The 22,291-nt window shown below is 41.7% G+C and overlaps 1 protein-coding gene and 1 pseudogene across 1 annotated transcript in view; both read right to left on the bottom strand.

The window, feature by feature from the left end:
• The window catches only part of AMD1 (adenosylmethionine decarboxylase 1), a 20,590-nt gene extending 19,987 nt beyond the window's left edge, over positions 1-603 (bottom strand). The window contains exon 1 of the mRNA XM_006156996.2: positions 158-603. Coding sequence (XP_006157058.1) covers positions 158-267 — 110 coding nt within the window. The 5' untranslated portion in view covers positions 268-603. The remainder of the gene's footprint in view (positions 1-157) is intronic.
• An 87-nt stretch (positions 604-690) lies between these two features.
• On the bottom strand, positions 691-18,606 carry LOC102484228 (deoxyuridine 5'-triphosphate nucleotidohydrolase, mitochondrial pseudogene; annotated as a pseudogene).
• Between the last annotated feature and the right edge of the window lie 3,685 nt (positions 18,607-22,291).

Raw genomic sequence — 22,291 nt, 5'->3', positions numbered from 1 at the left:
CCACAGCCTGCGCCGTGCACCACGCCGGGGCCGCCTCCGCCCGCGGACACGGTCGCACCTGAAGCCTGCGAGAACGCGGCCCCAGCCCATGTCTGCTGCCCTGCGGGCGGCGGCAGCCAGCAGGCCCGGATTTGCCGGCGAGCTCCTGGGCACCCACCTTGGGATAGTGCGAAGATCCCCAGATCCTTGATTTGCGTCGGGCTGCTGCCGGGAGAACCAAACCTCCAGCAGCTTCTCGGTTCCTTCGCAAAAATGTGCAGCTTCCATCACCGTGAGACTAGCGAACAACCAACAACCACAGAAAATCAACTAAATTAAATCTCTTCTCCCGCCGCTGCTGCGGATTGTTCCAGCTGTGTTACTAAAGTTCAGGTTCCTTTTTTTTTGTTTGTTATAATTTTATATTAACTTTTTTAAAAAAAGGACTAATAAAATTTTCCCGGCTTCTTGTGTTGTGAGCGAAAGTTGAACGTGAGTCTGTTGGAAATAGAGGCAGATACAGTTCAGTCTCTTGTAGTCCGCTGCTTCCCCGTTAGAGAGAGTTGAGCGAGCGCTAGCTAATGTCGCCGGCCATACTGTGTAAGCGAGGCCGCTGCGTGAGCACCGGCATTATATACCCCGTCTCCCCGAAAGGCCAGGAAGTGACGTAGGGTCCCGCCCCCACGGCTCATAGCTGCAGCCGCCTGTCAATCACTCATCGCTGAGTGGCGGCTGGCTGGCGTTAGGCCTGCGGGATCGCTGGCAGCGACCAGCTGCGCTGCGGCTGGGGCTAATGCTGTTCTCCGAGCGGGAGAAAGGGGCTGCGATGTCCGACTAGGGAGTAGGAATCTGGGGTAGAGTGTAAAGTAGGTAGGTCAAGCGGGAACGGAGTGAAAAGAGAATATCCAGCGCTGCGTGGAACAGCTGGTTAGCAGAGAACATGGGTGGGTCCTTCGAGGTGTTGGCGGGATTGGGCGGGGGCGGTGGCCAGTGCTGGGTTGGAGCGGTGGTTCTGATCCTATGCAGTTTACCGCGACCGCTAGTGTTCTTGGTCCTTTAAAGTAGACTTCCCCGAAGCGAACGCAGCCGGACGTTAAAATTCAGCATTTGACCGTGATGCACACATTGCCAGGGTCACATTAGAAAGCACTTTAATTCTTCGCACGCCTTCGCTAGTGTGCGCATGATTGCAGCTGTCGACCCGTTTACACAATACCCAGAAGCGTTGTCTCTCTATTTCAAAAGGGAAAAGCAACGTGGCGCCCAGCTTTGGAGGGTTTGGGCTCTACCTTCCTACCTCCCACCGTGTGTTTTTTCCAAGCCTTGGAGTTGGCTGAACGCAGCTGCTGCTATCAAGCTCTGGCCAACTTTCGTGGTCAATTAGGTCAACTAGTACGTGTTGATTCTGCCAAACTATTTCTAGAAACTAGATCTGTTAAGTACAATCTGAAATTATTTAATAATATTTTTCTTTGAATTTTAAGCTGATGAACTCATTAAAGGGTCTATCCTATCTCCTCCCCACCCCCCCCACCCCCAAATTTCCAGTGCTATCATACCACAGCTTAAGGATTTACATGGAAATGAAAACAAGGGAGATTCCAGAGCTCTCACTAGTAAAGAACCATCAATCTAATATTTCACTAATAAACGTAAAAGATAAAAAAGTTTAACCTGAGATGACAAAACTAACAAAGTTAGGACTTTTACTTGGAGATTATGGTAGGAAAAAGCCAAACTGACATAAAAATGACCATTGTCACATGGCAAGAAGACCTTTCTTTTCACATCATCCTTAAGAGAAGAACTTTCCTGAAAGTGGAAATCAGATTACATTAGTAAGAAAAATCCACTGAAACTGACATCGGATGAGTTTGTACTCTAGATACCCTGCAGCATATTATGAATAGTTGTCTTACAAGAATGTGGATTCACATGTCTCCATGAAATCTGTTGAAAGAAGCTATGTTGTGAGGTAGGTATATATATATACTACTCTTGCCATGTTTTTGAAAGCATCCAACTCAAGCTGGGGATTAGGACCAAAGATAACAATGTTGCTTATATTATAAAAATAATTAAAAGAGAATGTGGCTGTTATACTTGGAATAAAGATAAAAGAAGTATTTCTGTTTTACAAGCTATTCAATTATTTGATGGTTGCTTATTGAAATGAAGAATCTGCCTACTAAACCACCTCAAACACTAATTATAGTATAAACATAATTTGGCTTATAATTGCTTATAATTAGTTGCTTTTCAATTACTATTATGTATTTTCCCAATGCAATTTAAATTAATATAAAAGTGCCAAGAATAATCTTGGCAAGGTAAATCCTTGCCAATTTAGAGTGTGTGTGTGTGTGTGTGTGTGTGTGTGTGTGTGAGAGAGAGAGAGAGAGAGAGAGAGACTTTTGGTATAGGATGCTTGTGCTCGCCAGAGAAAAAGTGAGAAATCATCCCCAGGGGAAGATGGCCATGCCACAATCCCTTCTCCTCTACTGTCCTCTTGGGATTTGGGGCATGCATGCACATGCCTGTCGTGAGTTTTAAGCTGCAGGGTCTGGGAGTTAAACCACAGTTAACTACATGGGAGTCCAGCAACATAACCATTATGCCATCTACTGGTCCCAATCCTTGCTAATTTGATACAGGATAATTTAAATAGTGTCCACCTACTGGATTGGTCTTTTGTAAAATACCATTTTTCTTATGCATTATCATCTTATTTAGTTATTTATTTATTTTGGAGAGGTTTTTGCTATAGGGCGCATGTGCTCGCCAGACAGACAGAGAGAGACTGAGAGACAGAAAGCAAGAAATCACCCCCCAGGGGGAATGGCCACACCACAATCCCTTCTCCTCCATGCTCCTCTTGGGATCTTGGGCACACATGAACACGCGCCTAGCATGCGTTTTAAGCCACCGGTTCTGGGACACGAACCGTGGTCAACTACATGGCAGTCCAGCAGCATAGCCATTATGCTAACTGCTAGTCCCATAGGCATTATCATCTTAAAGCTCAAAATCCTTTGTGCTCGTTATTAATAAATTGCTCCCTTTGCCTAAATATTTCACTGACTTCACTATGTCCAAAATACATTGTCATTCCTATACTGGCTGCCTTTGTTTTCTGTTTGTTTTTGCCAAAGGGCAAGTGTGCACTTGCCAGAAAGAGACAGTGATAGGGAAAATGAGAAATTACCCTCCAAAGGGATATGGCCATGCTGTTATCCTGTTTCCTCTTGGAATTTTGGCCACACATGCACATATGCCTGGTGTGATTTTCAAGTGGCTGGAACTGGAAATGTGATTGGCTATGTGAGAGCCTAGCACCTTAACCACCACACCACCTGTGGGCCCCTACCATCTGCCTTTCTTTTTTCTTTTCTTTTTTTTTTTTTTGGAGAGCTTTTCACTATAGGGTGTGTGCGCTCGCCAGACAGACAGAGAGACAGAGAGACAGAAAGTGAGAAATCACCCCCCCGGGTGATGGTCATGTCGTAATCCCTTCTCCTCCATTCTCCTCTTGGGATCTTGGGCACGCACGCACACACACCCGGTGTGAGTTTTAAGTCACCAGGTCCTGGTCGTAAACCGCGGTCGACTACGTGGGAGTCCAATGACATAGCTATTACACTAACTGCTAGTCTCCTGTCTGCCTTTTTTTATCAGACCCCTTTCTCTTCCTTCCTTCCATCCTTCCTTCCTTTCCTTTTTTTCTCTTTCTTTCAGAGTTATAAATAAAATAAAATTGTATTTTTTTTTGTTACAAATAGGACTTTTTATTTGTCACTATTAAAAGCCTGAATTTTAAACAGATTCTTGGGCTGGTGGTTCATATCCATCAGGTCGTTCAACTTTGGCGCCCGTCTCATCCCCAGTAGCTTTTCCAGAGCTACTACCTTCCCTATGAAGCTCCATGAGTTTTCCCAATTCAAACTTGGGCTTCTTCAGCATTTTTGACTTTCCTGACGAAGACATCGTGGAGTGGATAGATGGACTTGGCAGGCCTTTTCTATGTCTTTTCCAATGCTGTCTGGAATCAGTTTCATGAAACTTCTTTCAAGTCATTTGTCTGCACCTCCCGGGTCATGATTTCCATCATCTTCTTCCGGATTTGGCGGACCTGCTGATGCTGGGCATAAGAGGTCTTCCGTATCTGATTGTTGCGTTTTTTAGTAAACCCAACACAGAAGAGACGAAGCAAATAACCATCGGTAGTCTTGCCATCGACATGAGCTTCAATCATGGTCTGCCATTTTTTGACCATGGAACACATTTTGTGATGGGTGAGATCCATGCCATGGAAGTTGGTCAGGCAGTTTTTGCCCTGAACAGCTTCAGTAATTAGCTTGAATTTCTTAAATGCGACTTCGTCATTCTGCAGATCTGTAAGGCTCACTTCAAACACATGGCCCTTCAGGCTGTCGGACGTAATTTTGGTTCCTTGAGTCCTGGTAACCAGCGTCTTCCCAATATTTCTTATGTTGAACATAGCAGGTGCTTTCACGTCATACCAATCTTTTTTAGAAAATGGATCAACCACTTTCTTCTTGGCTCCCTTTTTGCCGCCTTTCGTAAGGCGCTTATTCTTGCCAACCACCATGGTGCTACTCAGAGAGCCAAAAAGGGCTGTATTTTTCTTTTTAAAACTTTTTAAATTATTTTATTTAACTTCATTTAATTATTTGTTTATTTTAATTTGACCAGAGAGGAACAAAGAGAAAGTGAGAAAGCAAGCTGCCAGGTCCGGGACTCAAACTGCAGTTGTCCATGTGGGAGTCTACTGTCCTTAACCACTATGCCACCTGCCAGCCCCATTATTATTACTTTTTAATTTGACTGGAGAAAGAGGGAACCATCATGCCTCCTGTCAGCCCCAATCAGACCCCTTTCTATCAGAGTGACCACTTTTTCCAACTTTATTGATTTTTTAAAAATGCTTATTAAACATAGCAGTTTGCACACAAAAGATTGCCTAAATTCCCATCCCTAGGCCTCTTATTATTTTTACTAAAAGACACTAGCTACCCAGAGAGACACAAACTCTCCACACCAACACCAAATGGGACAGGGTTATGCCATAATCCTTTTCCCTTCATTTCTCTATTCAGTTGAGTGGCAGCACACATGTACTCAGCATGTTTTCAAGTAATTCGTGCCAGGATTTGAACCACAGTTGGCCCTGTGGAGTCTGGCTCCAGTGCACAGTGTTCTACTGCTGTACTTCAGAGCCAGCCCTCCTTGGCCTTCTTGCAACACTTCTCATTGTATTCCCCATCCTTTTATTCTCTTTAGTAAGCATTCCTATTGAAATTACCATTTTCCCCCCTTTTGGCTAAAGGGTGTATGTACTCACCATGGAGACATGGAGAAAGCACCCCCACACACCCCGTGGGGAATGGTCATACCACACTCCCATCTCCATCTCTCCCTCCTTTCAAAATTTTAGGCACACACACGCTCCCAGCTTATTTCTCAACCCAGCAGGTCCAAGATTCAAACTACGCAATTGGCTCCTTAATCACCAGGTCACAAGCTGACCTGATAATTTCTAAAGTTTTAAAAATTCCTTACTTAGCCCTATTTCTCCCTTTAACTATCACCTAATTTCTTTGCTCCCCTTAGCAACAATTCCCTAACAAAATGTAAAGACTGGTCTATCCTCGATCTCTTCATCTCTCTTTCAAATCCACCAAGTGGATATGTATCTCTACCACTCGACTGAAACAATATTTCTTTTTATTTTATTTTATTTGGAGAGGTTTTCACTATAGGACGCATACGCTCGCCAGACAGAGAGAGACATAGAGACAGAAAGCAAGAAATCACCTCCCAGGGAGGATGGCCACGCCGCAATCCCTTCTCCTCCATTCTCCTCTCGGGATCTTGGGCACGCACGCACACGCGCCTGGCATGAGTTTTAAGCTACCGGGTCCGGGACGAGAACCGCGGTCGACTACGTGGGAGTCCAGCGACATAGCCATTACGCTAACTGCTGGTCCCCATAGTGTACAATTTTCATTCTCATCATTGAAACTGACTTGCATTTGTCCTCATTCTAGCCCAAAAGAAGAAGAAGAATAGACAAAAAGCAATTTTCTCATAAAATCAAGATCTGGGGGCCAGCAAGTAGAGTGGTGGTTGGGGATGCTGGACTCCCACATGGCCAACCACAATTTGAGTCTTGGACCTGGTGACTTGCTTTCTCACTTTCTTTCTCTCTCTCTCTCTGGTCAAATTGAGATAAACAAAATAAATAAAATTAAATAAAATAATTTTTAAAAAAGAAAGATCTGGAAATAGTAACATCACTTCCTATAGAGGGACTGTTCTCTTTTTCTCTTGTGTGCACTCTCTCTTAAAAAAAAAAAGAAAAAAATTCTGCCAATGATGTGAGCTTTAAGACATATTCTTTTTCTTTTTATTTTTGGAAAGGTTTTTACTATAGGGCGCATGCGCTTGCCAGAAAGACAGAGAGAGACAGAGAGACAGAAAGCGAGAAATCACCCCCCCCCGGGGGGGGATGGCCAGGCTGCAATCTCTTCTCCTCCATTCTCCTCTTGGGATCTTGGGCACGCATGCACATGCACCCGGTGTGAGTTTAAGCCATCCGGTTCGGGACTCGAACTGCTGTCAGCTACATGGGAGTTCAGCAACATAGCCATTATGCTAACTCCTGGTCCCAAGACATATTCTTTCTTAATAAAACTCTGAATAAAATTGCAGTATAGACTGTTATATAGACCATTTTCATGCTATGGTGTGCCCTCCAAAATTCAGGTGTTGCCAATCTGATAGAATTAACAGGTGAGGCTTTTAAGAAATGATTAAACTCAGAAGGATTCTTGCTCATGAATGGGATTAGTGGTCCTCATAAAGGGCTTGACTAAGGAATCAAATTCTACCTTCCACCTTCCACGATGGGAAGATACAATAAGAAGGCCCTCACCAGATGCCAGTGCCTTGATCTTGGACTTCCCAGCTTCCATGAATGTGAGAAATAGATTTCTGTTCTCTCAGATATTCTGTGAAAGCAGCAGGAAACAGGCTAAAACATCTCACTTATTTACATATTCACACCTAGATACAAGGGAGGCTTGGAAACCTTAGCTGAGTAGCTAGTTGCCTAGTCAACACTTGGGGGATTCCATTACTAAAAGGAAGGAGCAAGAATAGATGTGGGAGACAATCTGCAGTCTCTTTTTCCCTACCTAATGTACAGCAGCCAGCTAGTCACTAGCACAGCATTCTACTTAATTTTCTGCACAATTCTTTTTCTTTTTCTTTTTAGAGAGATTTTTGCTATAGGGCACATGTACTCACCAGAGAGACAGAAAGAAATTACCTCCCAGGTGGGATGGTCATGCCATAATCCATTCTCTTCCATTCTCCTCTCGGGATCTTGGGTACACACACACACGTCCAGCATGAGTTCAAAGCCACCAAGTCTGGGACTCAAGCTGCAGTCCACGTGGGAGTCCAGGAACATAACCATTACTGCATCTGCTGGTTCCAAGTTTGTGCATAATTCTTATTGCTCTCTTACACTTACTTGTTTATTGTCAGCTTCCTTGCACCCTCAACTTTATTTTAAGCCACATAAAAACTTGTTTATATTTGTTCGATATTATATAATATCACCCACAAAAGTATTAGGCACAAGGTTGGTACTCAATCAGTACTAGTTGAGTGAATGAATAATCAATTTTTTTAAACTTCTTTTTAAAAGAATTATTCTATTTAACTTTATTTGTTTATTTGTTTTAATTTGACCAGAGAGGGACAGAATGAGAGAGAGAGAGAGAAAAGTGAGAAAGTAAGCTGCCAGGTCTGGGGCTCAAACCATAGTCGGCCATGTGGGATTCCAACGCCCTTAACAAACATGCCACCTACTGGCCCCCAATTTTTTAAAACTTTAAAAAATATCATATGAAAAAATGCTCAACATCCCTCATTGTAAGAAAAATGCAGGGGCCGGCAGGTGGCATGGTGGTTAGGGGTGCTGGACTCCCACATGGCTGACCGTGGTTCAAATCCTGGACCTGGTGGCTAGCTTTCTCATTCTCCTCATCTCACTCTATCCCTCTCTGCTCAAATTATGAATAAATAAAGTTAAATAAAATAATTCTTAAAAAGAAAAAAAAGAGAAATGCAGATCAAAACAACAATGGGGGGCCGGCAGGTGGCATGGTGGTAAAGGTGCTGGACTCCCACATGGCCGACTGCAGTTCAAGTCCTGGACCTGGTGACTTCCTTTCTCACTTTCCCTCTCTCTCTTTCTCTGTCTCTCTCTGATCAAACTGGAAAATAATAATAATAAATAAAGTTAAATAAAATAATAGTTAAAGAAAAAAACAACAATGAGATATCACCTAACCCCAGTCAGAATGTCTAAGATTAAAAAACAAAAAATGATAAGTGCTGGCAGGGGTGTGGTGAAAAGGGAACTCTCTTACACTGCTGGTGGGATTGTAAATTGGTCCAACCACTGTGGAGAACAATTTGGAGATTCCTCAAAAATCTACAAATAGAACTACCATATGATACAGCAATCCCACTCCTTGGTATCTACCCAAAGGACAGAAGAATACTTAATCGGAAAAGTGCTTGCACATCGATGTTTATTGCGGCACTATTCACAATTGGTAAGTCATGGAAACAACCCAAATGCCCACGAACTGATGAATGGATGGAAAAACTGTGGCACATCTACTCAATGGAATACTATTCAGCCATAAAAAAAAACACACACACACAACAAGACCCTGGCTTTTGACAGGAAGTGGATGAATATGGAAGACTTACTGCTGAGTGAAGCAAGCCATACTATGAAGGAGAGGCATTGTATGTCCTCACTTAATATATACTGAGTGTCTGCACTCTATGACTGAAACTAATTGACTAAAGGATATAGAAACACAGTATATAGATGTAAATACCAGATATAGAGTGTGTGAGAGAGGACGGTCTGAGGAAGGACATTTGGGGGAGGGACAGGGAGGCAAAACATTAATGGCACAAAGAGGTGTGGTATTATCTGTTAAAGATATTTTGTAGTTTTATCAATGGTGCTAGAGAGAAATGTTCACCTGTTGAAATATCCATTTTGTAAGACAAATAATAATGTGATTGAATATATGAAAGAAAATGAAATGAAAAAAATAAAAGAAAGAAAAAAATAGGTACAATAAGAGGTTAAAAAGCTTTTTAAAATAATTACTTAATTTTATTCATCTTAATTTGTGTAAGACATGTATATGCATGCACTAAAGAGAGACAGAGAGAGGGAAAGTGAGAGAGCAAGACACCAGATCCAGGACTTGAACCATAGTCAACCTTCTGGTAGTCCAGCACTTTAACCACTTTGTCAGTTGCCGGCCACTGAATAATCAATTTTTAAGTGCCTTGCTAATATGTCTTACTCTTTTAAACCAGTTTATATTCTGACAGCCTCTCAAGGCACCAGCAGATAGCGTAATGGCTACACCCATGTAGTCCACCACAGTTTGAGTCCCAGACCCGGTGGCTTAAACTCACGCTGGGCACATGTGCGTGTGTGCCCAAAATCCCGAGAGGAGAATGGAGGAGAAGGGATTGTGGTGTGCCCATCCTCCATGGGGGGGGGTGTGATTTCTTGTTTTCTGTTTCTCTGTCTCTTTCTGGCAAGCGCTCACGCCCTATAGCAAAAACCTCTCAAAAAAAAAAAAAAAATCCTAACAGCCCCTCAAACGCTCCTCTCAATTCCTTCCACTATCAAAATCTTATTCAACTTCTAGCATTAGGTGAAGTTACAAATTCATATAACATTTCCCATGACAATACTCTAGCATTCACTGTCTATTGTTTATCACTGCTAAGTAAATACTTACACAAAAATAATGGCTTAAACCAACACATATTTATTACCAGTCTATGGAGGAACAGAAAATAGTCTATACAACAGTTTGTGCTACAATTTTATGTCAGGGTTTTATTGGGAAAGAATATTTAAAGCTCACATCATTGGCAGAATTTGTTTTCTTTCTTTCTTTCTTTCTTTTTTTTTTTTTTTTTCAGAGACAGCACATACATGTGAGAGAAAAAGAGAATGCACCCTTTATAGGATCTCCTCACACTACAATCCCATTTCTTCAGACCTCCAGCTTCTCAGGAAGCTGGGTACACATGCACATGCCTGATGTGGTTTCAGGCCAAACGGAGGATCTCATCCCATGGTCAGCCATGTTACTTTCAGCACTGCAGTCTGCTATACTATGGATATGCCACTTGGGCTAGACAGTATTGTTAGAATTTAACTCCTTGTGGGGGCTGGCAGGTGGCGTGGTTAGAGGTGCTGGATTCCCACATGGTCGACTGCGGTTTGAGTCCCAGACCTGGTGGCTTGCTTTTCACTTTCCCCCTCTCGCTCTCTGGTCAAATTAAAAAATAGTAATAATAATAAATAAAATAAAATAATAATTTAAAAACTTTAATTCCTTGTGAGCTGTTGGACTGAGTCTTTAGTTCCTTGTCAGGTGGGCCTTTCCAAAAGTCAACTTCCAAAATAGTAGCTTGCTTCATCAACGCTAGGAACACTCTGTTAATAAGACAGAAGGTACAGGACTGACCCCATGACCTCGTGGTTAAGGAATCTGGATTTCCACATGGCCAACTGCAGTTCGAATTCTGGTGCCAGGGACTTGAAAGACACACTGTGCTCATGTGAGTACATGCCCGAAATCCAAACAGGAGGTAGAAGTGGAGGAGAAGGGATTGCAGTGTGGCCATACCCCATCGAAGGGTGCTTTCTCCTTTGCCCTCTCTCTTTCTATCTCTGGCAATTGAAAAAGAAAAAAAAAAAAAGGTCCACTCTAAAATAGCATAGTCATAGAAGTGACATTCCATCACTTTTGCACCTTTGTCATAATTTATTGGTTGAGCAGGTTAGAGGAGGGAACCAGCTGTTAGCATAATGGCTATGTCGCTGGATTCCCCCGTAGTGGACCACAGTTTGTGTCCCGGACCCGGTGGCTTAGAACTCACGCTGGGCACATGTGCTTGCGTGCCCAAGATCCCGAGAGGAGAATGGAGGAGAAGGGATTGTGGCATGACCACCCCCCCTGGGAGGTGATTTCTCGTTTTCTGTCTCTATGTCTCTCTCTGTCTGTCTGGCGAGAGCACGCGCCCTATAGCGAAAATCTCTCAAAAAAAAAAAAAAGGCAAGTTAGAGGCAAGTCACTCTGGGGTTAGCAGGTGGTATGGTGGTTGGGGAGCTGGACTCCCACATGGCTAACCATGGTTCAGGTCCTGGACCTGGCAGCTTGCTTTCTCAATTTCTCTCTCTGTCTCTCTCTGTTCAACTAAAATAATAATGACAATTATGGTGACTAAACTTAAATAAAGCAATTTTTTTTAAAAAAGCAAGTCACTCTGAAGGACAGTGGATTCCACAAGATATGAATAGGCTAGCAAAGATCACTGAGGGCCAGCCTGGAACCTATGTATCACACTCATTGTCCTCTGGGGACACTGAAAGCATTTTTCAGAAAATTTGGGAGTCATTTACATCATATTGGTAGCTTGAAATTGGACATGATATGGGTATTTACTTCTGGTATGTATGTATGTATTTTAATTTGTCAAACGGCTCATGCCCTCACCAGAGAGAGAGTGAGAATGCAAACCCCATGAGGAATGATTACAATAAAGTCCCTTCTTCACCATCTCTCCCTCCTTTCAGGATTCTGGGCATGCATACACACATGCCTAGAGTGTTTCTCAAGCTACTGGGTCTAGGACTCAACTGTGCAGCCAGTCATATGGGATCCACCTGCATTATGGGATCCAGCCACCTCAATACCACACCACTGGCTGGCCCAAGATACTTACTTCCATGAAATCAGCAAGCTCTACAACCAGGGCTCTTGGTATTCTTAGAGAGGCTGTTAAAAATTTATCAGAACACCACTGGTTGTCAACAATCTGTCATATTGATAGGAAAGAAACATTTTTTTCTTCATGTAAATGTAAGTTCTACTGTCCAAGGCTGTAGTGGGGCTTTCACAGATTATAGGAGGGGAAAGTGTTATGGAAACTGTAAAACACCACACAAAGATGAGATATGGTCCAAAGTATTGCAAAATGCAGAAGAAATGGAAGCAAAAGTAATGATGAAAGGAACAAAACTGTAATGCCTGAGTTGTTTTACGTTAGATTGTGTCCAGATAAAATCTGCCCCAAGTCTTTGGTGTAACTAATGTGGATGAGAAGAGATATGTCAACAGAGAAAATGCAGTTTCATTTGGAATGATGCCCCTTATTGTCCATATTGTATTTCAATATATCAGACATATGGGGAACCAGCAGTTAGCATAATGGCTATGTCGCTGGACTCCCATATAGTCGACTGCATTTCGCGTCCCGGACCCAGTGGCTTAAAACTCACGCCGGGCCTGCGTGTGTGCGTGCCCAATATCCCGAGAGGAGAATGGAGGAGAAGGGGTTGCAGCATGACCATTCCCCCTGGGGGGTGATTTCTCGCTTTCTGTCTCTATGTCTCTCTCTGTCTGTCTGACGAGTACACGTGCCCTATAGCGAAAACCTCTCCAAAAGAAAAAAAAAAGAATCAGACATATGTGAAAACAAGCAGCAGAAGAAAGTGAAACTAGGGAATAAGAAGCTTGAAATGTAACAAATGAGTGATGTTCTCCCAAGCTGAATTAAACATTAAAAACATTTTTGAGAGGTTTTTGCTATAAGGCGCGTGTACTCACCAGAAAGACAGAGAGACAGAAAGCAAGAAATCACCCGCCAAGGGGAATGGCCACACCACAATCCCTTCACCTCCATTCTCCTCTCTGGCTCTTAAGCAAGCAAGCACATGTGCCTGACATGAATTTAAGCCACTGGGTCTGGGACTCAAACTGCAGTTTACTACGTGGCAGTCCAGCCATGTAGCCATTACGCCAACTACTGATCCCTAAATATTAATATTTTAATAGCTGATACAAGGTTAAAAATAAGAAAAGATAGGGGCCAGCAAATGGCATAATGGTTATGTCACTGGACTCCCATGTAGTAAAATCGTGGTTTGAGTCTCGGACCTGGACCCAGTGGCTTAAAACTCATGCTGGGCACATGTACGTGAAATCCTGAGAAGAGAATGGAGAAAGGATTGTGGTGTGGTCATCCCCCCTGAAGATGTCTCTCTGTTTTGCCAATGAGTGTAGGCTTCCTATAGCAAAAACATCTCTCTTAAAAAAAAATGAAAAAGAGAGGACCAGCAGTTAGTGTAATGGCTATGTTGCTGGACTCCCACGTAGTCAACCGCGGTTCGCATCCCGGACCTGGTGGCTTAAAACTCACGCTGGGTGCGTGTGTGTGCGTGCCCAAGATCCCGAGAGGAGAATGGAGGAGAAGGGATTGCGGCATGACCATCCCCCCTGGGGGGTGATTTCTCGCTTTCTGTTTCTCTTTCTCTCTCTGTCTGTCTGGCGAGCGCACGTGCCCTATAGCAAAAAAAATAAATGAAAAAGAAAAAAAAGATTGACAATGGACTTAACATTACCAAAGCCATTTATGAGCAATGTAGTTGACCATTGTCCTGGCACTATATGCTACCATACTTTCCTTATTTTCATCGGTAATTAAATATCAATAAGCAGATACTTTGTAATGTGCTGTTTGAAATTTTATGTGGTTTGTTAACACTTTCATTATTTCAGTTTTTAAACATAGGATAGCTTCTCTGAAGATTTTTAATTTCTTTTTTTAAAAGTTTTTCTTTGTAAGGAATTATTTAACTTTCTTTCTTTCTTTCTTTCTTTCTTTCTTTCTTTCTTTCTTTCTTTCTTTCTTTCTTTCTTTCTTTCTGACCAGAGAGGGACAGAGTGAGAGAGAGAGAAAGAGGGAAAGTGAGAAAGCGAACTGCTAGGTCCAAGACTCAAACTGCAATTGGCCACATGAGAGTCCAGCGCCCTAAACCACCTTGACACCTGCTAGTCCCTTAATTTATTTTTTCTTTTTCTTTTTCTTTTTTTTAAATTAAAAAAAAATTTTTTTATTTAGCTTTTTTTTCTTTTAATTTATTTTATTTGACCAGGGAGGGACAGAGCAAGAGAGTGTGTACAAGAGAGGAAAGTGAGAAAGGAAGCCACTAGGTCCAGGACTCAAACTGTGGCTGGCCATGTGGGAGTCCAGAGTCTCTAATCACCACGCCACTTACTAGCCTCATAATTTCTTTCTTTCTTTCTTTTTTTATTTTTTTTTGAGATCTTTTTTACTGTTTTGAGCTCAACTTTTGTGCTTTTTTTTTCTTTCTATTTTTAAAGTTTATTTATTTCTTCCATAAGCCAGAGAACCAGAGTCAGCACTCCTAACCTCATCAAGATCCACTCTCAGGTTTGGATACTCATGGATCATGGGCACAAATGTGCACAGTATACTCAGGAAGGTCTCTGAATGCAAACTCAGAACTTCTTATGTGGGTCAGTCTCTCAGAGCATCATAGTTTATCACTTTGCCAATGCCCAGATCATTTTTTTAAAAAGATTAGGATCTCAACTTGTACTCATTCTGTTATCTAAAGGATTTAAAAAGGTAATTATTTTGGAAGTGTATAAGATGAATAAAGTAAAGGTAAAAAAGTCAGTTAGATTTACTAAACATTATTTTGTAGAACATAAAAAATTATTTTTAGGGACCAGCAGTTAGCATAATGGCTATGTCGCTGGACTCCCACGTAGTCGACCGCGGTTCCCGTCCTGGACCCGGTGGCTTAAACTCACGCCGGGCGCGTGTGCGTGCGTGCCCAAGATCCCGAGAGGAGAATGGAGGAGAAGGGATTGCGGCATGGCCATCCCCCCTGGGGGGTGATTTCCTGCTTTCTGTCTTTCTGTCTCTCTCTGTCTGTCTGGCGAGCGCATGCACCCTATAGCAAAAACCTCTCCAAAAAAAAAAAATTATTTTCAGATACTTCAAAATGCTATTTTTCTCTAAACTTTATATTGTCTATTAAAATACAAAATAATGCATGAACTATAATTAATAATAACAAATCTTACTTTTGTGGAGAGAAATTTTTCTTTAGTGCATGTGTTCTCACTAGAGAGACAGAGAGAAACGGAGAGACAGAAAACAAGATATCACCCCCGAGGGGAATGGCCACACCACAATCCCTTCTCCATTTTCCTCTCAGGATTTTGGGCATGTATACATGTGTCCCTGGCATGAGTTTCAAGCCACCAACCACAAGAAGTTAAAAGCCACAAACCAGGTCCAGGACTTGAACCATGGTTGGCTACATGGGAGTCCAGTGATGCAACCATTACATCATCTGCTTGTCCCCTATGCAGTAAATCTTAAAATTAAAATTACATAGATAAAACTACAGATTAAAAAAAAAATTAGGCAGTTTTTTTTTTTTTGAGAGGCTTTTGCATGCACTTGGCAGAGAGACAGAGAGCGAGAAATCACTGCACCCCCCCTCCTTGGGGGATGACCACGCCACAATCCCTTCTCCTCTATTCTCTTGGGATCTTGGGCAGGCATGCACACGCGCCCGGCATGAGTTTAAGCCACCAGGTCGGGACTTGAACTGCAGTCAACTACATGGGAGTCCAGCAACATAGCCATTACGCCAACTGCTAGTCCCTAGGCAGTTTTTAATTTTTTTTTTTTTAATTTTCTATAGGACACATGCACTCACCAGGGAGACAAAGAGAGAGAGAAAGTGAGAAATCACCCCCTTGAGGGATGGCCACACCATAATCCCTCCTCCTCCATTCTCCTCTAAGAATTTTGGGCACACACGCACACAGGCCTGGCATGAGTTTCAAGCTGCTGGGTCCAGGACTCGAACTATAGTTGACTATGTGGGAGTCTAGTGACATAACCATTATGCCATCTGCTGGTATTCAGATTTAAAATGTTTAAAAATTATTTGTAAATTTAATGAAACCTTAGTAACTATGTTTAAGAAATTAAATCATCTGCAAGTTAAATACTCTATGTTCATTTTACTACTACTATGAAAAATTGGTTTCACACTTATTTATTTATTTATTTATTTATTTATTTATTTATTTATTTATTTATTTATTTATTTATTTATTTATTTATTTATTTATTTATTTATTTATTTATTTATTTATTTATTTATTTATTTATTTATTTATTTATTTATTTATTTATTTATTTATTTATTTATTTATTTATTTATTTATTTATTTATTTATTTATTCTGGAGAGGTTTTTGCTATAGGCACGTGCACTTGCCAGAAAGGCAGAGAGACAGAAAGCGAGAAGTCACTCCCCAAAGGGAATGGCCACACTGCAATCCCTTCTCCTCCTTTCTCCTCTCGGAATCTTGGGCGTGCACGCACACGCGCCCAGGGTGAGTTTAAGTCACTGGGTCTAGGACTCTAACTGCAGTCGACTACATGGGAGTCCAGCGACATAGCCATTACACTAACTGCTGGTCCCACACTTTTATACTTATACCTGTATTCATACACATTTAAGAGTATAGAGGAGTTGGCAGGTGACATGGTGGTTGAAACGCTGGACTCCCTTATGGCCGACCATGGTCCTGAACCTGGCATCTTGCTTTCTCACTTTCCCTCTTTTTCTCTCTCTCTTTCTGTGAGTGCATGTGCCCTATTGCAAATTAAAAAATAATAAAAGTAGAATAAAATGATTCTTCAAAAAAAAAATAAAAAGAGGTGTTCAGTATTAGAAAACGTTCCTCAGCTGCAGTGGTCAATCATTTAAAGTTTCACCTTAATTCCTGAGTATGCTCAAACTGTGTGTCCTGAGGCGTCTGAAGAGAAACCAGAAAATGGATACTTGACCTAGGATAGGTTCCTCATTAGGCCCAAAGCTATTTGTGCTCACACTGAGAAGAATTTGCCAAGTTATCTGTCTTTTCTCTTATCTGTCTTTGCTACTCAAAATCCTCCCCACATTCCAAAGCAAGGTCTTTCTCCTGCTTCAAGATCACCATAAACCATAAACCTTTAAGGCATTTGTCTTCAGCTGTCTTTTGTTTTGTAATGGAGGGTTAAAAATGTGAAGTGTTTCCCTGGGGCTTAACTATTTTTTTTTAACATTAACTTCTTTTTAGTTATTTATTTTTTCCAGCTTGTACAATTCTTCTTTGCGAAAGAACTTAAGTTTATTGAATAAACAGCACTGTTTATGATTTTTAAAATAAAAGACATTGCTCAAGGGGTACCATTTACTGAATTAAATACGATTGTTTTGTATCAATATTTCATGTCTTTTTTTTTTCTTGAGAGGTTTTTGCAATAGGGCCCTTGCTGACCAGAAAGACAGAAACAGACAGAAAGGCAGAAAGCGAGAAATCACCTCCCGGGGGGATGGCCACACTTCTGGGGATCTTGGGCAGGCACGTACATGCACATGCGCCTGGCGTGAGTTTAAGCCACCAGTCCAGAACTCGAACCGTGGTCGACCGCATGGGAATCCAGCGACATAGCCATTACGCTAATTGCTGGTCCTGGTACTTGATGTCTTCTGATTTAAAAAAAAAAAAGAAAGAAAGAAAGAAAAAAAAAATTTTACATTAGGTCACCACAAAGCAGATTTACATATAATCATCAACAGTAGAAAAACATGAGAACGTTTTTATGTGATCCCAGAGTACCCTGTACTTACCCATAAGAAAACAAAATGTTTTTCAAAGTTAAAGCTATTGAGTTTCTAGAAATACAAAACACTTTAAGCAAAAACCTTTAAGAAAAAAAAATACATTTCCTCTTGGGACCAGCAGTTGGTGTGATGGCTATGTTGCTGGATCCCACGTAGTCGACCATGGTTTGAATCCCGGACAAGTGGCTTAAACTTAAAAAAAAAAAAGAAAGAAAGAAAGAAAAGAAATTGGCAAAGAAAAGTTCGAAGGGTTTGGGTGACACTGAACGGGGTTCAGGAGGTTGTGCTTCCACTAGAAAGAATTAAAATTTATGCCATGAATAGAAGATGAGAAAATATATATTTATTTATTTATATATTTTTGGAGAGGTTTTTGCTATAGGGAGCCCGCGCTCACCAGAAGGACAGAGAGAGACAGAGAGACAGAAAGCAAGAAATCACCCTCCAGGAGGGATGGCCACGCTGCAATCCCTTCTAGTCTCTTCTCTCAGGATCTTGGCCATGCATGCACACGTGCCTGGTATGAGTTTAAGCCACCGGGTCCAGGACTCGAACCGCGGTTAACTACATGGGAGTCCAGCGACATAGCCATTATGCTAACTGCTGATCCCTCTTTGCCAAAATTAAACAGTACACCACCACCGTTTCCTCTATAATCTTCATCCGTGACACCAGCTCCTACATCTATGAAGTATTTTGGAAGCAAGCCAGAACGTGGAGCTACTCTTCCATAACACCCAAAAGGAAGAGGTATCTGAATGTCTGTCTGCACGAGGGCTTTCTCCATAGGTGGTACTGCATAACTGTCAGCGCTGTACAGGTCGTAGCCCGCCTCCCGCGCGGAACCCTGGGTCAGGTCGGGACTATGGCGTGCTCCAGGAGCCCGGCACAGCGTAGCCTCACGCTGCCCTCCTCAGCAGGCCAGGCCCCTTGCTGGGGAGAGATGGTGAGTGGCCATTCAGAGCAGGGCATGACAGAACAAGAGAATAAGCGGGGCAGAGCTAGCAAGATGAAGGGTGAGCCTGGAACCCCTAGGGTTTAACTATTTTTATTGGCCCGTAGGAAAAGTCTTGATGTATTTTTTTCATGTTTCTCTATGCAAAAATGCTCATAATTTTTTCCTATGACCCAATGCAAGGGAATATTTGTAAGTCACACTATATCAGCAAAGTATACTGGATTCCAAATGATAAAAGTACCCATGTGTTGTTTAATAAATGCATTTTTGGGGACCAGCAGGTGGCGTGGTGGTTAAGGTGCTGGACACTCCCACATGGCTGACCATGGTTCAAGTCCCGGACCTGGCAGCTTGCTTTCTCAATCTTTCTCTCTCTCTGGTCAAATTAAAATAAATGAGTGGATAAATAAAATAAGTAATTATATTTAAATAAATAAATAAATAAATGCATTCTTGGATGTATCCATGACATGTGGGCTTAATGGCAAGGGTCCCTCTTTCTGAGTCTAAGGGTAGTGCTAGTTAACAGAGTTTGCAGAATCATTATTTCTTAATTACAAATTCTAATAGCCTTTTATACCTATAGTTAGAAGCCCTAAACTCTCAGTTCTTCTCTTGTCTTCCTATGCCACTGGTAAAGGCATAATGTTGGGGCCGGCAAGTGGCATGATGGTTGGAGGCGCTGGACTCCCACATGGCCGACCGCGGTTCAAGTCTCGGATCTGGTGGCTTGCTTTCTCACTTCCTCTCTCTCTCTGTGTCTCTCTCTGATCAAACTGGAAAATAATAATGATAATAATAATAAATAAAGTTAAATAAAATTTTAAAAAGGCAGAATGTTTTACTAAAGTAGAGGGTTTTAGGGGGTATGGGAGGAAAATTTTTGCTATGGAGAGTGTGCATCTATCAGAGACACAGAGAGAGGAGAGAGAGAGAAAGTGAGAAATCACCCCTTGGGTAGAGGATGGCCATGCCGCAATCCCTTCTCTTACATGTATTCTCTAAGGATTTTGTGCACGCATGCACACACACCCAGCATGAGTTTCAAGCCACTGGGTCTGGGACTCTAACCACAGTCAGCTATATGGGAATCCAGCACTGTATAACCCTTACGCCATCTGCCAACCCTGAAGTATCATCTTTGAAGAAAATATTCAATGTTAAAAATAAAAAGATCAAAATAAACATCGAGGCTAAAAGGCTATAACTATACTTCATAGTGATAAGAAAAAACACTCCATAAAAACAATACTAGTAACAGGAAACATTCAAGGAATAAAAAAAGAGTGCTTGTAAAGTAAAGATAGGATAGCTGAGATTTTTTTTTAAAAGTGGGAGATACATTTAAACAATAGTTGAGAAAGTAGGACAAGTGAGAGATAAAAATAGGAGAGAAATGTTAGGAAAATTAATCAACCAGTCAGAGTCCTCATATCCAAATAATGAAAGTTCCAGAAAGAAAGAAGATAATTATCAAAGAAATAATAAAAATTTTAGGAAGACATAAATTCTTACATTGAAAGGGTTTACCTAGTACCCTGTGCAATGGATTAGAAAAATAACAACACAAATGAAAGCATTGTAGTTGTAAAATTTTAGGACACTTTGGGTAAAGATTTAAAAACTCCCATGGAGAAAACAATAGATCAGAATCACAGGACAAAGAATCAGAGTGGGGCTAGTTCATGGTCCAGTGGCCAAGGGAACTGGATCTCACATGGCTGATCATGTGATTTAAATCCCAGACCAAGCAGTTTGAGAAACAAGTGCCCATGCAAAATCTCAAAAGGAGGGAGAATGGATTAGAGGGGATTATGGTGGATTATCCCCCAGAGGAGAAGATTTCTCTCTCTCCCTCTCTCTCTTTCTGATGAATATATGTGCCCTTTGGGAAATTAAACAACAACAAAAAAGATTCAGAATTGGACTTTTCAACAGCAACATTGAAGCTTAAAGAAAATGGAGTAATACCTTCAGACTTTGAGGAAAAATGTTTTGTAAGAGAGTTTTTTGCTATAGGCACATGTGCTCACTGGAAAGACAGAAGACGAAAAGTGAGGAATCACCTCCCAAGGGATGGCCACACCATAATTCCTTCTCTTCCATTCTCCTCTCAGGATCTTGGTCACGCATACACACACGTCTGGCTTGAGTTCTTAATCCTCTGGGTCCAGGACTTGAACTGTGTTTAACTATGTGGGAGTCCTACAACATAACCATTATGCCACCTACTTGTCCCTGCAATTTTTTTTTTTAGAGAGAGATTTTCCCTATAGGGTATATGTGCTCGCCAGAGAGACAGAGAGACCAGAAAGCCAGACATCACCCCCCAGGGGGACAGCCATGATGCAATCCCTTTTCCTCCATTCTCCTCTCAGGATTTTGAGCACCACATGCACACATGCACACTCACCCAGCATGAGTTTTTTTTTTGGAGACGTTTTTGGTATACGGCACGTGCCCACACTCCAGAAAGACAGAGAGAGACAGAAAGACTGAAAGCGAGAAATCACTCCCAGGAAGATGGCCACACCACAATCCCTTCTCCATTCTCCTCTCGGGATCTTGAGTACACATGTACACACGTCCCCACCCACCAGGTCCAGGACTCAAACCACGGTTGGCTACATGGGAATCCAGTGATGTAATCATTACACCATCTGCTGGTTCTGGGAAAAAACATTTTTAACTAAAACCTCTATTCCTACTCTCAAGCAGTATCTAAGGTTCTTATTAGGCACTGTGATGAGCTGAACATATAATGTTTTATGGTAAGTTTGTAAAGGCAAGTCATCACTATAAATTATTATAACCTAGTAATAATAAAGGCAGGCGATCTCTGTAAACTTTAAAATCAGAAAAAAGGGTTAGGCACATGATTGCCTACATAATTTAAGTCCTGGATCCCGAGGCTTGAAAATCACACTGGGCATGTGTGTGTGCATGCCTGAAATACTGAGAAGAGACCAGAAAAGACTGGAAAAGGGATTGCACTGTTGATTTTCCTTTCCTCTCTCTGTCTCTCTTTGGTGAGTGTACATGCCTTAAAGTAACAACTAAACAAATGAAAACGCAGAAGTAAAAACTGTGATTGTTCTTTTTTCCTTAAATTATTTATTTATCATTTTAAAATTTGTTACAGGGCACATGCATTCACCAGAGACAAAGAGAGATAGAAAGAGAGAAGGAAAGTGAGAAAGCAAGTTGCCAGGTCTGGGACTCGAACTGTGGTTGGCCATGTGGGAGTCCAATGCCTCAACCACCAAGTCACCTGCTGGTCCCAATTGTTCTGTTTTTATTTTTAAAAATAATTCTTTATTTAATTCCATTTGTTGTTATTAATATATTTTTTGACCAAACAGAGAGAGAGAAAAAGGGAAAGGGAAGGAGCAAGCCACCAGGTCTGGGACATGAACCGCAGTTGACCACGTGGGAATCCAGCACCTTTAACCACTACTCTACCTGCCAACCCTTTGTTTTTGTTTTTAATCACACACAGAATAATATTATGATTAGGGGAATGGAGCCCAAATATTAAGGAGTCATTTAAGTTCTGTTTGTGGCTCATTCTCTTGCACTCTTCTTGTTTGAGAAAGAGTCGTTAGAACATTTGGAGCAGTAAACTTTCACTACGCCAACTCTCTTAGGATATCTTTACATGGAGCTGAAGAACAAGAACTATTCTGGCATCCGCAGAAA

This window comes from Tupaia chinensis, unplaced genomic scaffold, assembly GCF_000334495.1.
Source record: "Tupaia chinensis unplaced genomic scaffold, TupChi_1.0 Scaffold000527_1, whole genome shotgun sequence".
NCBI classification, from domain to species: domain Eukaryota; kingdom Metazoa; phylum Chordata; class Mammalia; order Scandentia; family Tupaiidae; genus Tupaia; species Tupaia belangeri.
The sequence above is the reverse complement of the archived record's forward strand: the minus strand, read 5'-3'. Positions and strand labels throughout refer to the sequence as shown.